General features: G+C 59.1%; 4 protein-coding genes across 4 annotated transcripts; 1 reads left to right on the top strand and 3 right to left on the bottom strand.

The window, feature by feature from the left end:
- Positions 1–198: 198 nt before the first annotated feature.
- On the bottom strand, positions 199–1,624 carry JDV02_006874 (uncharacterized protein; the record flags this gene model as incomplete). Its single annotated transcript, XM_047988309.1, has 1 exon — positions 199–1,624. The coding sequence occupies exon 1, from the start codon at positions 1,018–1,020 to the stop codon at positions 199–201; it is 822 nt and encodes a 273-aa protein (XP_047844303.1). The 5' UTR covers positions 1,021–1,624.
- A 2,341-nt stretch (positions 1,625–3,965) lies between these two features.
- Positions 3,966–6,104, bottom strand: EFM6 (Protein-lysine N-methyltransferase efm6). Its single transcript, XM_047988310.1, has 4 exons — positions 5,540–6,104; positions 4,766–5,461; positions 4,431–4,607; positions 3,966–4,338 (listed from the first exon to the last, which is right to left on the bottom strand). Exons 2-4 carry the CDS (start codon positions 5,068–5,070, stop codon positions 3,972–3,974), a joined length of 849 nt encoding a protein of 282 aa, XP_047844304.1. The 5' UTR covers positions 5,071–5,461; positions 5,540–6,104; the 3' UTR covers positions 3,966–3,971.
- On the top strand, positions 6,055–9,762 carry AXL2 (polarity establishment/cellular polarization). Its single transcript, XM_047988311.1, has one exon. The coding sequence runs from the start codon at positions 6,736–6,738 to the stop codon at positions 9,481–9,483; it is 2,748 nt and encodes a 915-aa protein (XP_047844305.1). The 5' UTR covers positions 6,055–6,735; the 3' UTR covers positions 9,484–9,762.
- A 197-nt stretch (positions 9,763–9,959) lies between these two features.
- JDV02_006877 (uncharacterized protein) lies at positions 9,960–12,832 on the bottom strand. The gene is made up of 3 exons (XM_047988312.1): positions 12,291–12,832; positions 10,557–12,221; positions 9,960–10,500 (listed from the first exon to the last, which is right to left on the bottom strand). The coding sequence occupies exons 2-3, from the start codon at positions 11,562–11,564 to the stop codon at positions 10,021–10,023; spliced, it is 1,488 nt and encodes a 495-aa protein (XP_047844306.1). The 5' UTR covers positions 11,565–12,221; positions 12,291–12,832; the 3' UTR covers positions 9,960–10,020.
- Between the last annotated feature and the right edge of the window lie 44 nt (positions 12,833–12,876).

Below are 12,876 nucleotides of genomic sequence, written 5' to 3' on the forward strand. Positions count from 1 at the left end.
GGCAAGACATGTAGCGCCTTGTGCGCTCTTGTAGCCAATCTAGACAGGCTGTCTGCCGATGCGCATTTTCTTTCGGATATCGTTTTTGCACCCATGGTCAAGTTGTGCCCCGCACCGGGGGGTTCAGACAAAATGAGTCTCTCCAAAATGGTCATAATATCATCAGTTTGGTTAGAGGCGAGGGCCGTTGCCCTTGCTCTAGGCAAAGGACCAGGTAACCTTGCTGCGGCCGACCCCGGTGCTGCCGAAGAGTTTGACAAAGGCCCCCTCGCTGACGTCGAGGCTACCCTTGGCGCAAGATGGGCACTTGTCTCGAACAGTACCAATGATCGTCTTGCCGTTCGCCGTGATGGACAGCTTTTTGCCGCAAATCCCATTGCCAAGATCATCGTAGAGCTTATCCGAGACGGCTACAATGTTGTCGACCATATCCAAGCCAGCGTCATTGAAGCCACAGGATCCCAGGCCGACGGCATAATACGTGATGTCGCCAGAGTAGCTTCCCGAGCCGCCACCACCGCCGTTATCGGGCGACGACGACGGAGCAGGCGCAGGAGCAGGCGGAGGTGCCTGGCTGCTAGGCTGAGCAGGGGGCGGCGGGGGCGGCGCGGCCACCGAAGTGGTGGTCTGCACAGCCTTGGGGGTGGACGGAGGAGGAGGAGGAGGCGGCGGCGTGTAGACCGAAGTGGTGGTGGGCGTGGTCGGGGCCGGAGGCGGAGGCGGAGGCGGAGGCGGGGGAGCGGCCGACGACGACGAAGGCGCCGGGGCGGGAACAGACGGGGAAGGCGGCTCGTAGAAGTTGGGCTTGACGCTCGTAGTGGTAGGCTGGGACTCGTGGCCGGGGTCGCTGAGGACAGTAGTGGTGGCGTCAATGTACTCATACACGGTCGTGGTCTCAACCACCCAGTCAGTCACGGTGACGACGTTGCGGGCGACGTGCTTGTGCTGGAGGCCGTGGCCGTGAGGCTTGGCGGCGACGGCCGCGATGAAGGCAGCGGAGGCGAGGGCGGCGGTCTTCATGGTGTCTGTCTAACGTGTCGGGTATAATGCGACTGAAAAAGATTCTTATCTCTGTCGGTCGTCAAGTCAGGTTGACGGACTTGGTGCGTGCTGTAGAGACTGTTGTTGCCAACGTTGTGATTGTTGTTGTTGTCGCCGTGTTTGCGGGTATAAGACTCTGGTCAACAGGTTTGTGCGGCGTGTGTGTGTTGTTTGGCGTAGCGGCCGACAAGATTTGAACAAGGAATGTGAACACACGAGATAGTCCTGCTCGCGATGTGTTTGGGTTGAAAAAAAAAGGAGTGTGACCTGCTTAACGATGGGTCGAAAGAATGTTTTTGTTGCGGGAGGGAGAGAAAGGGACAGAACGGGGGTCGAGGAAGGGGGGGGGAGAGGAGGTTAATGGGGGACGGGAGGCCGACGAACTAAAAAGGAACGCGCGGTTTCCTCAGCTGAAGCGATGGGGGGACGACGGGGCCGGCGAGCGGCAGCCATCCGCGAGCGAGGTGGGCGGCGTGGGACGACGCACGAGCGAGTTGAGTGCTGCCATCGATCACGGCATGAGAAGCCGGGTGTCCTGTGGCTTCGTTTCGGCGCGGGAAGCCAGCGGCGGCGGCGCTGGGCCCGAAGGGGCATGGGCGCGGCGACAAGGGGGGGGGGGGGATATTGGTTGCGTGGGTGGTCCCAAGGGGGGGGGAATGGATGGATGGATCGATAGATGGATACGCAGATTCATGGGGACCCGCTCACCCTCGCTGACTGTCACTTGTGACTCGTGAGAGGGAAAGGGCGTTCGAGAGAGAAAAGGCCACGGCCAAGTTGCGAGCCAATTGCAGGGCTCCTCCACCAGACCCGACGGCCGACCCGGTGTAGCTAGGAAGGTGTGAGCTGGCAGTCTGCCTGGGCTTCCCCTGCCGTCGCCCCTGCCGTGCCCAGCTCGGGATTGCGAATGCTGCCCAGCCCTGCCCAGGACCGGGACTGGGATCAGGAGGCACCGCTACCTTGGGTGCCATGCCCTGGATGGATGCCCTGGAAGGTTGCCGACATGTCTGCGCTACCACCACACAGTCCACACCACCCACCGTCCACTCGCCCACAGGCCGCTCCCCCTCCCCCCCTTTCACGCCCTCTGTCCAATCCCCTCGCCTCTGTGCCTGGCCCGGTCTGGCCTGGCGTCCAAGGAAAGAAAAAACTACACTCGGCGACCTATCTGTGCGTTTTCTTTCAAAAGGTAGTGGTGGTGGTGTGGAGGGTGACGATGGCAACCACCACAGTGTGCCTACCCGTATCTGCCGCTCACCCGCTGGGCTTTCTCCCGTCCCCTGGTGTCTGTGCCCGCCTGTGCTCGGCAGGGCACGGCAGGGAATCCAGCTCATCAGCATGGCCGCACAGGGCTGGGAGGGGTTTCGAAACGGCGGGGGCGTCCGCCGCCGTGCCGCTCCGTCGCGCAGACACCGCCCGGTGCACCCGCTCACATGGAACTTCCCATTTGCTACTGCTCGAAACCGAGCGACAGGTAACTACTAAGTTACTGAAGCCCCTGATTGCCTGGCTGACATGCCCCGGCTGTCTGGCTGTCGGAGCTGAAGCCGACCCTCGTCTTCGCCCGTTTTGCGCCCTGGTCTCAATCGCTTGGTGATTGGGCATGCTGAACGGTGGGGCCCGAACGGTCGACCCGCTGGCGACTGTTTACTTGGTGCTCCTGCAGTACCAAGGCCAGGCAAGGTTCCCACCAGGGCCGCCACCGAAAAAAATCAAACTGCCTCAGGCACAGTGCTAGTGCTAGGTAATAGATTTGTTACCCGTCCGCCAAACACTGGTGGTGCGCTGGCGAATCCGGGCCGCTGGACTGGACTGGCCTCGCCGCTGCTGACTCGTCCGCCGGCCGCTGGACCTGCAGCCGCTCCTCAGGGGCCCAGCCAATGAGAACCTGCAAGTCCCTGAAGGCGTCCGCTCACACGGCGCCCAAACCAAGCCAAACTTGGAGGCATCCAACCAAGCAACGCCGCTCCAAAGGCGTCTTCCTTTTGCGCCCTGGACTTGGGTGGGTGGGGTTTTGCAGCACGATAAAAAAAACGCTGCACTGCAAGTTTTTCCCCCTTCACCTCGCGCCGCAGATGTGGTTATGTGGGTGGTCTGGGTCTGCATCGTGGTCACCGCACACCACTGCACTGACTTGGTGGCCCGCATCGCGTCCCGGTCTGCGCTCACTTCGAGTCAGCGCTCTGGCTGCTGTCCGCACCGAGCCACCCAGCGACTTGTTCCACCTGCAATGCGTGCGCACTTTAACTTCGTGGACCGCCGTGGCCGGCCCAGAGGCAGGATCCCGTCTCGACACCGGGACCAGCACGTGCCCCCCACGTCTCCTTTGTTCCCTCCGAGGCTGGAACGCAAGGCGTACTTGACGGTAGAGAGTGCCCTAGCTACTGCACTGTACCCAAATTTGACCCTGGTGGCTGGGTTCCTCATTTCGCTGTGATTGCTACCGTATCTTTGTATACGACATGATACGATACAGCACATGCAATGCTGGATAGCTGGCCGTGAGCCTGCTCACAAACGTCTGCTTTGCTACCCCAGCGTCGACACGCTTGTCGGGGATCACACCTCACAGTGCAAGTTCGCGTGCGCTGCGTTGAGGCCTCGGCGCCTTGCAAAAAGTGGCTGCGAATGGCTCCTTTTGTTGCGACAGACTCCCCTTTGTAAATCCTTTTGCATGTCGTTGGCCCAGCCTCGCGCTGTGACAGGTCGATGCCGGCCCATCTCGGGCGCAAATTGGTCGACGTGTTCTGCGCCATGGCGCCTGCCTGCAGCCTACCTGGATACTTGAGCCAACCACCAGTTTCGGTGCCGACGTTGTGCAGACAAACGTGGTTGCGTGGCCCGCCGCTCGATGTGGTCTCAGACCTCGTACCTCGTGGGCGTTGCACGGCGCGGGGAAGCACATGATCACGGGGCACTCATGTCTCTCATCAACTCCTCACTGTCGTATTGCTGCTGCAATGGCCATTGGCCTCCTTGCTGGCGCTTCCGTTGGCCTTGGTCGCCACCCGTTTGCTCCTAAAGCTGAACAGGAACAACGACTGGCGCGAAAACACCGGCCTGTCCTCGTCGAATAGCTCTTCGACAACAAATGCCTTCTTCGCCATCTTGACAAACTGCAAGTCCGCCCGCCGGCGCTTCTTGAAACAAAAGTAGACGATGGCATCCTCGTTCAGGACAAACAGGTCCTTGAGTGTCTGCATGAGCAGTGGGAACGCGGGCTCGAAGTAGACGCACTCTGCTGCAAGTATGACGTTTGGCCTCTGTTGCACGACGGTATCTGGCAGCGGCTCTCCCCTATGTGCGAGGGTGATCAGACCATCACACGTCAGAAAATGTCTCGCCATGCTCACATATCACTTGTCAATGAAAACGGAAGGATAACGCACCAGTTGAGCACTAGAGCGCTGGCCCTCGCGTCCACCTCGTTGAGCCGAATGTTGTGCTGCATCAGCTCCAGCATCTCATCTTGGTCCGTTAGAAGCAGCCGGCTGCGACCTTCGCGTCCGCCACAGGCCAGAGCGACTGCCAATCCGACCAGGCCACCGCCAGCTCCGAGTTCCAGTCTGCATGGGCACACAACCCCTCAGTCAGCAAAAAGGCCATTTCCTACGAACTATGCTTGCCCGGCTGTGACGCTGCACCAGCGGCAACGGGCGAAGCGGCACCTGCTCGGGAGAGCGTGCTTTCCGGAATATCCGAACAAGTGGTGTCAAGGACGTACATTCTTGCATCTTCGAGTTCCCCTCGATGGTACCGTAGCATGTGTTTCCCAAGCACCAGACCTGCAGGCCACGTCTGGCCCCCGCATCCCGAACGGACGTCCTCGCGCACCCTGAGCGGCCGCTCGAGCTGGCCGTCGAAATCGATGTCGCTGTTACCGGCCAGCTTGAGGCTGGGCAGAGGCGTCAGGTCCTCGCTTACGGCAACGGGATCCAGCTCGGGCGACGACGAGCGGCTCATGGCGACGATTTCGACCGCGGGGATGCTGGCGGAGGCGATGCCAGCCGTGGTCGTGGTTGTGCTCATGATCTACTGTCACACAAAGCAGGCGCTGTCACGGCAAAGCATTTGGTCTGAAGGCTGAATCGAACTGAACAATGGCCTTCGACGAGAGGCAATCACAAGGCGGAAGGAGAGGAAGGTGCAGCGCAGTTGCAAGTGGCAATTGTTGGCGACACCTGGCAGGTACAAAAAATGCAGCTTCGCTCTTTCCGCAACAAACGGCGTTGATTTTTTTTGTCGCCCCTCGCCTGACCTTGGAGGTCCCTGCGGTTCCTTCAGGGTCACTTTCCATTTTTCCCACGCCTTCGAGGTTCTGGACTGCGGTCCAGACCCTCAAGTAATTGTGCGAGCGCAGCCTATCGTTGGTCATCTCCGGCGTGCTGTTACTGCTGTCGTGATATGTGCCGCAAAAGTACTAACAGTTCTGATAAGCACTCTGCACCGTCATGACTGGCTGGAGCCGCAACACCAAGCCAGTCGTCGCCATACGAACATCACACCGCCATCGAACGTCCGGGGGGCGACGTCGCCATGGGCAAACCCTCCGAGCTGCAAAATCTCCAGGCGTTATGACAATTTTGTTCCATCTCTTCGCATGCGACCGCTCCCGTTCCGGTGTCGAGGTTGTGGCCCCAGCCGCTCGCACCTTGAGAACACCCGAGAGCATAGAGTCGACAGGCAAATGACTCTGCGTAAGATTCATCAACTCGGACGATCGGTCTCATTGTTCGGCGCCCATCTCCAGCGGCGGCTTGGCCTGCATGTCGTGAAGCCAGTCCGCTGGCATCTGCTCATGTTCGCGCATAGCGTCATGCACGCCAGCCGCCCCCTCGCTGCGCTCGACATGGTCGTCTTAGCAACGAATTGATCCCAGTGTCGAATGTGTATCGAATTTTTCTGCATAAAATGGTCTACTTGATCTATTCATTTTGGTGGATCACCGCGCTGGGTTCTTGCGTACCTTTGACGCAAGGGAGGCATCGATTCGACGGTGGGCCACAAGCATGGTGACCATGAGGCGGCTAGCCAGCACGCTCGACGATAGCGATCAACTCCCTTAAATCTCTTGGAGAAAACGAAGCCCATTTACGCGGTCGCGTCTTCTACATTTGGTCGACTTCAATGGCATCACGTCATTGACGCCGGCCACAGCCCTCCAGCATCGGACAGCCGCCGCCGTCGTCCAAAGCCGTTGTGTCTCACCCTTCAACCTCCCCCGTCTGGAGGAGGCGCCCTTTGGAATGTCCAAGCCAGCCTCCCGTGGGCTCCGTGCTACTGCGTGGCCTGCCCCGTCCCGCCCCTGCCAGGCCGGCTGTCTACCCTCCCTGCCGACGCGGAATTCAATGCAGAACGAGACATTCGTCTCTGGCCATCATGGGACATGCATTTCTCTGCGACCACTTAATAGCGTCCTCGGCCTGCACAATGGGAGACCCCGCGGCCTCTTTGTCTGAGGAATGAAGGGGGCTGTATGGCCAGGCCGGCCAGCCATCGACTTGGTCCCTGTTGGAAGATGCTGCCCCTCGCGCGTCCATCCATGTGTGTGTTCACTATGTTCCGATCTCCTGTCCGCGTTGCCCAGTGACTGTTCCTCTTCTCTTCTCTTCCAACATCGCTTGTTCTGGATGGCGACGTGAGAACCTCGCGGCTTCAGCATCTTGCGCTTCCTCGCGCAACAGTCGTGAGAAGATGGCGTCGCTACCGACGACTCTCGCGATCCTGTTCCTCGCTCAGGTGGCAAGCTGCCAGCCCTCCATCTCATTCCCCTTTAACGCGCAGCTGCCCCTCGCCGCCCGGATAGACGAGTTCTTCTCATATTCTTTCTCGCCATATACCTTTACATCCGGCTCCAAAATCACATACTCGCTCGGCAACGGCCCAAGCTGGCTGTCGATCGAGAGCAGCACACGGCGGCTGTATGGGACGCCGAGAGACTCCGATGTTGCCAAAGGCGAAGTCGTGGGCCAGCCCGTTGACATCATCGCAACGGACAGCACGGGCTCGACAACCATGAGCGCCACCGTGGTGGTATCTCGAAGTCCGCCGCCAACGCTACAGGTTCCGCTTTCAAAGCAAATCGAGAATTTCGGCAAGTTCTCGGCTCCGTCATCCATCCTCTCGTACCCATCGACGCCGTTCAAGTTCAAATTCGACCGGGATACGTTCGGCAAGGCAGGGCTCAACTACTACGCGACTTCGGGCAACAGCAGTCCCCTGCCCGCCTGGGTCAAATTCGATGCCAGCACACTCACCTTCTCTGGCCAAACGCCTCCATTCGAGTCGTTAGTTCAGCCACCGCAGACGTTCGACCTACAGCTAGTCGCTTCCGACGTTGTCGGCTTCTCTGCCGCATCACTTTCCTTCTCCATTGTCGTTGGCAGTCACAAGCTCACGGCGAATAATCCGATCGTCACTCTCAATGCGAGCCGCGGCTCTGAGCTCACGTACGACGGCTTGGAAAAGGGGATTCAGCTGGACGGGAAACAAGTTGGCTCAGGCGACGTGGACGTTACAACCAGCAACATCCCGAAGTGGCTTTCCTGGGACCCGAAAACGCTCAAGCTTCAAGGCACTCCGGGGCCGGGTGATCACTCGAGCAACTTTACCGTCAGTTTCCACGACCCTTTTGCCGATTCCTTGGATGTCATCGTCATCGTCAATGTGGCATCCGGTCTTTTTGAGTCTACCCTCGGCGACCTGCAAGTCCAGCCAGGGGCCGACTTCAGTGTCGACTTGAGCAAATATTTCAAGACCCCAGACGACGTGCAAATCAAGGTCACCACCAGCCCAAGCGAGGACTGGCTCAAGGTCGACGGCTTGAAGCTCTCTGGCCGGGTACCGCGAACCGCGAAGGGCGCGTTCAAGCTCACCATTGAGGCTTCATCGAAGAGCTCTTCTCTCAAGGAAACAGAGACGGTCGGTGTGGAGTTCCTTGCTGTAGACGGGACTACTGCTACAATGACAACAGCTTCCGCGACATCGACATCCGCCACGGCAGCGCCGACTCAGACCAACTCAACGGTTGCAGACTCTACAGACGCTCCGACCTCTGGCCACATGAGCACAAGCCAGATACTGCTGGCCACCATCATTCCGATCATCTTTATCACTATCCTCCTAATGGCTCTCGTCTGCTTCTTCCGGCGACGCCGCGCCCATAATAACTACCTGTCTAAGAGATATCGCCGCAACATCTCGAGCCCACTCCCCAATACTTCCCACAGCACCGGGTCGGACCCATCGATGCGCGAAATCGAGCACATGGCGGGTGTCGCGCACACGGAGACTCACATGCCCAAGACTCCCAACGAGGGGTATACCGTGGTTCACTCCGACAACTCCCATTCATCCCTGCGGCCGTCGTCAGAGACTCTGGGGCAAATTTCCGATCCCGAGTTGCCTCGCGCGCTTCTGGCATCCTCCGTTAGGACCGCGACCTCCCGAGGCCTGGATGGCTCCTCCACCGGCGATGACAACCGGCAATCGTGGATTACAGTTGAGGGAGACGCTGCAACGACCGCCGCCCGAAGCATCAAGTCTGCACGCACCAACATGTCAGAGGCAACATTTGCAGGACCTGCTCACCAAGTCCTGCCTACGCCGAGTTTCCTCGCCGAGTCCCGTAACGACGACTTCCGATCAGGTCTGGACTTTACTATACCTTCCTTGGGAGACATGGAACACGTACCGCCCGGAACCGCAGTGGAATACAAGCCGCCAAAGCGAATTGGCTCCCACCAGAGCCTGGACGCCCGCTCCACGATCACTTCGAGTTCGGCAGCCCTGCCTACCGGCTTCGAGAGCATGCAGAAGACGGTGCTCACAGAAGACGCATCCGCGCCAAACTGGGAGACGTTAGCCGAGAGCGAGGTCGGCGACACGGCCTCCCAGCTGAGAAAGCCGGACAGAGCATTCCTGGGCTCCCAGCCCGCAGAATCCAGTCAGCTCTACGGCGCGGACTCGGCCATGCTGAGCAGGGAGCTGACGGGAGACGTTTCGTTCGGCTCTTCGGAGAACTGGCGCGTCATCGGCCGCCAAGGCACGGTGACGAGCCGCCCGAGCCCCTCATACAAGTCCCTCGTCGAGTCGGCGCCCTTCCACCCCTCCCGGCCGAGCACCGCCAGGGACGGCGCCCGACCCGGCGAGCGAGCCAGCCCCGACCCCACCTCCTCCAGCCAGTGGACCGGTGACGACGCGCTCCCATCGCGGCCGATCCGGCCGTCCATCAGTCTCGTCCCCAAGGATAGCGGCGACGAGGACGACGAGCAGGACGAAGGGCACGCGAGCGCCGCCGCCGCCGCACCGTTGCCGCACAACACGAGCGAGTTCGCGTCGTCGATAGCCCTCGAGCCGCCGACGTTGCCCATGACGTGGAGCAGGGACCAGTCGGGGAACCAGCTGTCGGACGGGAGCGGGAGCTTCAAGGTGTTTTTGTGAGAGTGAGAGCGAGAGTGAGAAAGGTCGAAAGCGAGCACTTATCCCCCCATCCCCAACCCCAACCCTATCCCATCCTTTTTCCATACATGTTTTCATTTGTGCCCGTACAATGTACAACCAACCGCTAGATACCAGCAGCATTGCAGCATTGTCCATTTGTCAGTCATCTAGAGGGGATACCAAAAGGCAACGAGGTCCTTGTCTGGCTTTTTCGAGTATCGCTACCCCTATTACCAAACTCTTCTAATACCAACTTTGATCAAGTCCATTCATTCACAGACCCGTCTTTTGCATGACTTGCCGGACCTTTATGTGATTCAGCAGTGCTTTGTATGCCGAGATGGCTGCGTGACCGCTTCAATAACCCCTCATGTCATGTCTGTATAATATCGAATATCGCTACGTATGCGTCTCCTAGGACAGCAATGTGAAAACGCCAAGACACGTCTAAAATCGCCTCCTAGAGAGCCAATGATTTCGTGACCGCTGTATCATCACACCAAATAAAAAACGCTATTCCTCCACGAGCCCGACGTCTCACTTGGTATTCCACGTGCTGTACATGGTCTGCACCCTCGGGTCCATGGTCCGCCTCCTCCGCGCGAGGTAATGCCCCTCCGCCTCCTCCAAGTTGCGCTCCTTCTCGCTCTGGGCGTAGTTCAGCGCCGCTGCCTTGCCCTCCAATTTGCGGTCCCTGTCACGCTTCTGGATATACAGCCAGAGAAAGTACAGCGTGAACGTCATGAGGGTGAGCGGTATGGTGATGGCCCAGTAGAGCCTGAACTGGGACGTCGGGCGGACGCCAATGTCGGTGCCGTGCTTGTCCGCCGCCTCCCAGTCGAAGCAGGCCGTCGAGAAGAGGGCCGAGATGAAGCTGCCGGGGAGGAAGAACATGGTGACGACGGCGAGTGTCTTCATCGAGGACGAGTCCCGGTAGCTGTGGTAGGCGATTGCGTGCGTGTCTTGGGCGAGGGCGAGGTTGCGCAGGCTGTCTTGCTGGGTAATGATGCTGAAAAGCTATCGACGCGTCAGAACGCCCGTCCGGGCACACAATGGAGGACACACAAACTTACCGCATGCACTTGGACCTCGGTCCTCTTGAGAGTATACTCGGTATCCAGGAACTGATTCTTTGACCGCTCTCGGAGTATGTCCACGTGCGACTTGAGCAAGTCGGATCCTTCTTGCGTCGACTGCTCTGCATCAAGAATCCCTCCGCGCTGAGTCTGGATTTGCTGCATGCGGCTTTCTTCTTCAGCAAGCATTTTCAGAATCCAATCAAGCACCCTCTCTAGGCTCTTCGTCTTCCTCATCGTGCTGGCAAGTTTGGCGGCGCTCCCGCTGGTCTGCGCGGACAGCTCGCCGAGCTCCTCCTCGGCTGGCTTGTCGGCCTGCCTGCTAGTAAATGTCGAGTACCCCGTTCGCTTCTCGATTTTGCGGATCTGTACTTTGATGTCTCCGTTTGACTTGTCGATCTGGGTACCGAGGAGGAGGGCGAGGGCGAATGCAGGGAACATCGGATTGCGACAGATGTTAAGGTCCCACGACATGTTGAGGCACTGCTGCAAGCCGGCCTTCTCATCTCTCTGGACAAACATGATGCAGTTTGTGATGGGAGGCGGCCCATCTGGCGTGATCGAGCGGGTATGTGACCACAGGGCGGCGAGCTTAGGGACGTAGCAGATTGAGTATGCGCGGCTGTCCAGGGCCGGGTTCGATGAGCGAGGCGGAAATGCTGTCACGCCGGATATGAGGGAGCGCGAGTACCCGTGAGCAACTTTCAAGCCCAACTTGCCAAGGAGCTCATCTTGGACCGCCTCTGATATGTTGATAGTCTTATCCAGGACACTGATCTCTGCCCAAATAACTCGCAAGATAACCGACTCTTCTTGATCGCCCAAGCCGCGGGTTCGTTGAGACAGCCAACGATTGATGCCCCCAGCCTCGACGGTCTGGCTCTTGACCGAGATCTTGCCCGAAGTTTTCTGTAGCCATAGCTCGGCGACCTTGAATGACGAGTCGTCTGTTGACTTGTAGTTCCATTGATCGAGGAAGCTGAGGTTTTGGAAGACGTCCTCCATGACAGTGTGTTCCGTGGCGGGTCACAATACGGCCGTCAAGTCTGAGTGCGGAATCGCAGGCCGACTCTCCGCTCGACAATCACGCGGGGGCATGCGGCCATGAAATACGTGCAGCGCCCGGCTGAGACACGAGTGATGGATTTGTGAGGCTCTCCTGGTCTCGGATCGAGGCTGAATGGGTGGCATACGGCTCCCGCTGAACTACTGGGGACGTGCATAAGCGCCAGGCCGTCCGTTGTCTGCGGGCGGGCAGCCATCTCGCGAGCTTGTCGTACAAAACGCCACGGAGCGCCACCCGTTTTGGCGACCGACAGAGGCAAATCGCGAGGAGGAGAGTGAAGACTCATTGCCGATGCAGTTGCTCCGCCCAAAGCATCTACCCCGAGTCTACCACGAGTCTCGGCCTCAACAAGAGAACGGACAGAGTGAGCGGCATCGCGGAAGCTGCACAGCCTATTCAGCCGCGGCGGGCATGTAAGACAAGGATGAGCAGGCAGAGATGCAAGATGGGTTTCGCGGCAAGGGCCAGCAGCCTCAGTAGCAGCATCGAACCAACTGTCACGCAGTTGGGCCGGAGGCAGTGCAAGCTCGCGGCGGCGGGCCGGATCGCCGCCCACAGCAGTCGCGTGCCTCACATCTTGCAAACTGTAAATATCCCTGCCCAGGGACGAGTAAGTGACGGCGTCCTGTTCGCCTGAGGATGTCAATTTTGGTTGATGCAGCTACCTATGAAACGAAACAAGTCATGGCTGACGCGCGAGGGCGTCCCTGGAGGTCCTTGCGGGGGCGCGACCCCGTGGGCCGTCGCAGGCGGAGGGAGGCTGGGGCGAACTTGTTGGCTTCTTCTGACCATGCCATGGTGGCCACAGCGACTCGAAATGATGGTCACGGGCAGCAGCTGAACAGGTTCGCGATGCGTGGGATGGACGGATTGAGATCATGGATGGATTGGCGGTGGGCTGAGCATCACCAGCGGGCGAAAGTGCAACCCAACCCAACGTCGGTCGCACTTGCCCTGTCCATCCATCGCGGGGATGAAAAAGAGCAAGGAAGGAGGAGCTGGGGTGCCAGAAGTTCCCTCATCGGCCACATCAGACGAATCGCTCAGTCCAAGGACATCGTGTGTGCGTCAAAACTTATAAACAATTTCCTTTCCCGTTGCAGGTCTTGTCTCAGGGTTTGCCTAGGCATGAATGAACCCGTTCTTCGGATGCCAAGCCTGCGAGCCGGTCCATCGACTCCAGCCGGCCGCAGCTCCACTGTTGGTGTCAAGCGGCGGCGGGTGCCATGCATGGCACGGTGGGTGAGGGAT

This window comes from Purpureocillium takamizusanense, chromosome 6 (assembly GCF_022605165.1).
Source record: "Purpureocillium takamizusanense chromosome 6, complete sequence".
In the NCBI taxonomy this organism is placed as follows: Eukaryota; Fungi; Ascomycota; class Sordariomycetes; order Hypocreales; family Ophiocordycipitaceae; genus Purpureocillium; species Purpureocillium takamizusanense.

Bases quoted from the DNA above. Each gene is read 5' to 3' on its own strand.
- EFM6 (XM_047988310.1), bottom strand. From the start codon at position 5,070: ATGAGCACAACCACGACCACGGCTGGCATCGCCTCCGCCAGCATCCCC. The intron at 4,608-4,765 runs GTACGTCCTTGA...GTGCCCATGCAG, and splicing joins GAACTCGAAGATGCAAGAAT to ACTGGAACTCGGAGCTGGCG. The intron at 4,339-4,430 runs GTGCGTTATCCT...CCTCGCACATAG, and splicing joins AGCGCTCTAGTGCTCAACTG to GGGAGAGCCGCTGCCAGATA.
- JDV02_006877 (XM_047988312.1), bottom strand. From the start codon at position 11,564: ATGGAGGACGTCTTCCAAAACCTCAGCTTCCTCGATCAATGGAACTAC. The intron at 10,501-10,556 runs GTAAGTTTGTGT...ACGCGTCGATAG, and splicing joins CCGAGGTCCAAGTGCATGCG to CTTTTCAGCATCATTACCCA.
- AXL2 (XM_047988311.1), top strand. From the start codon at position 6,736: ATGGCGTCGCTACCGACGACTCTCGCGATCCTGTTCCTCGCTCAGGTG.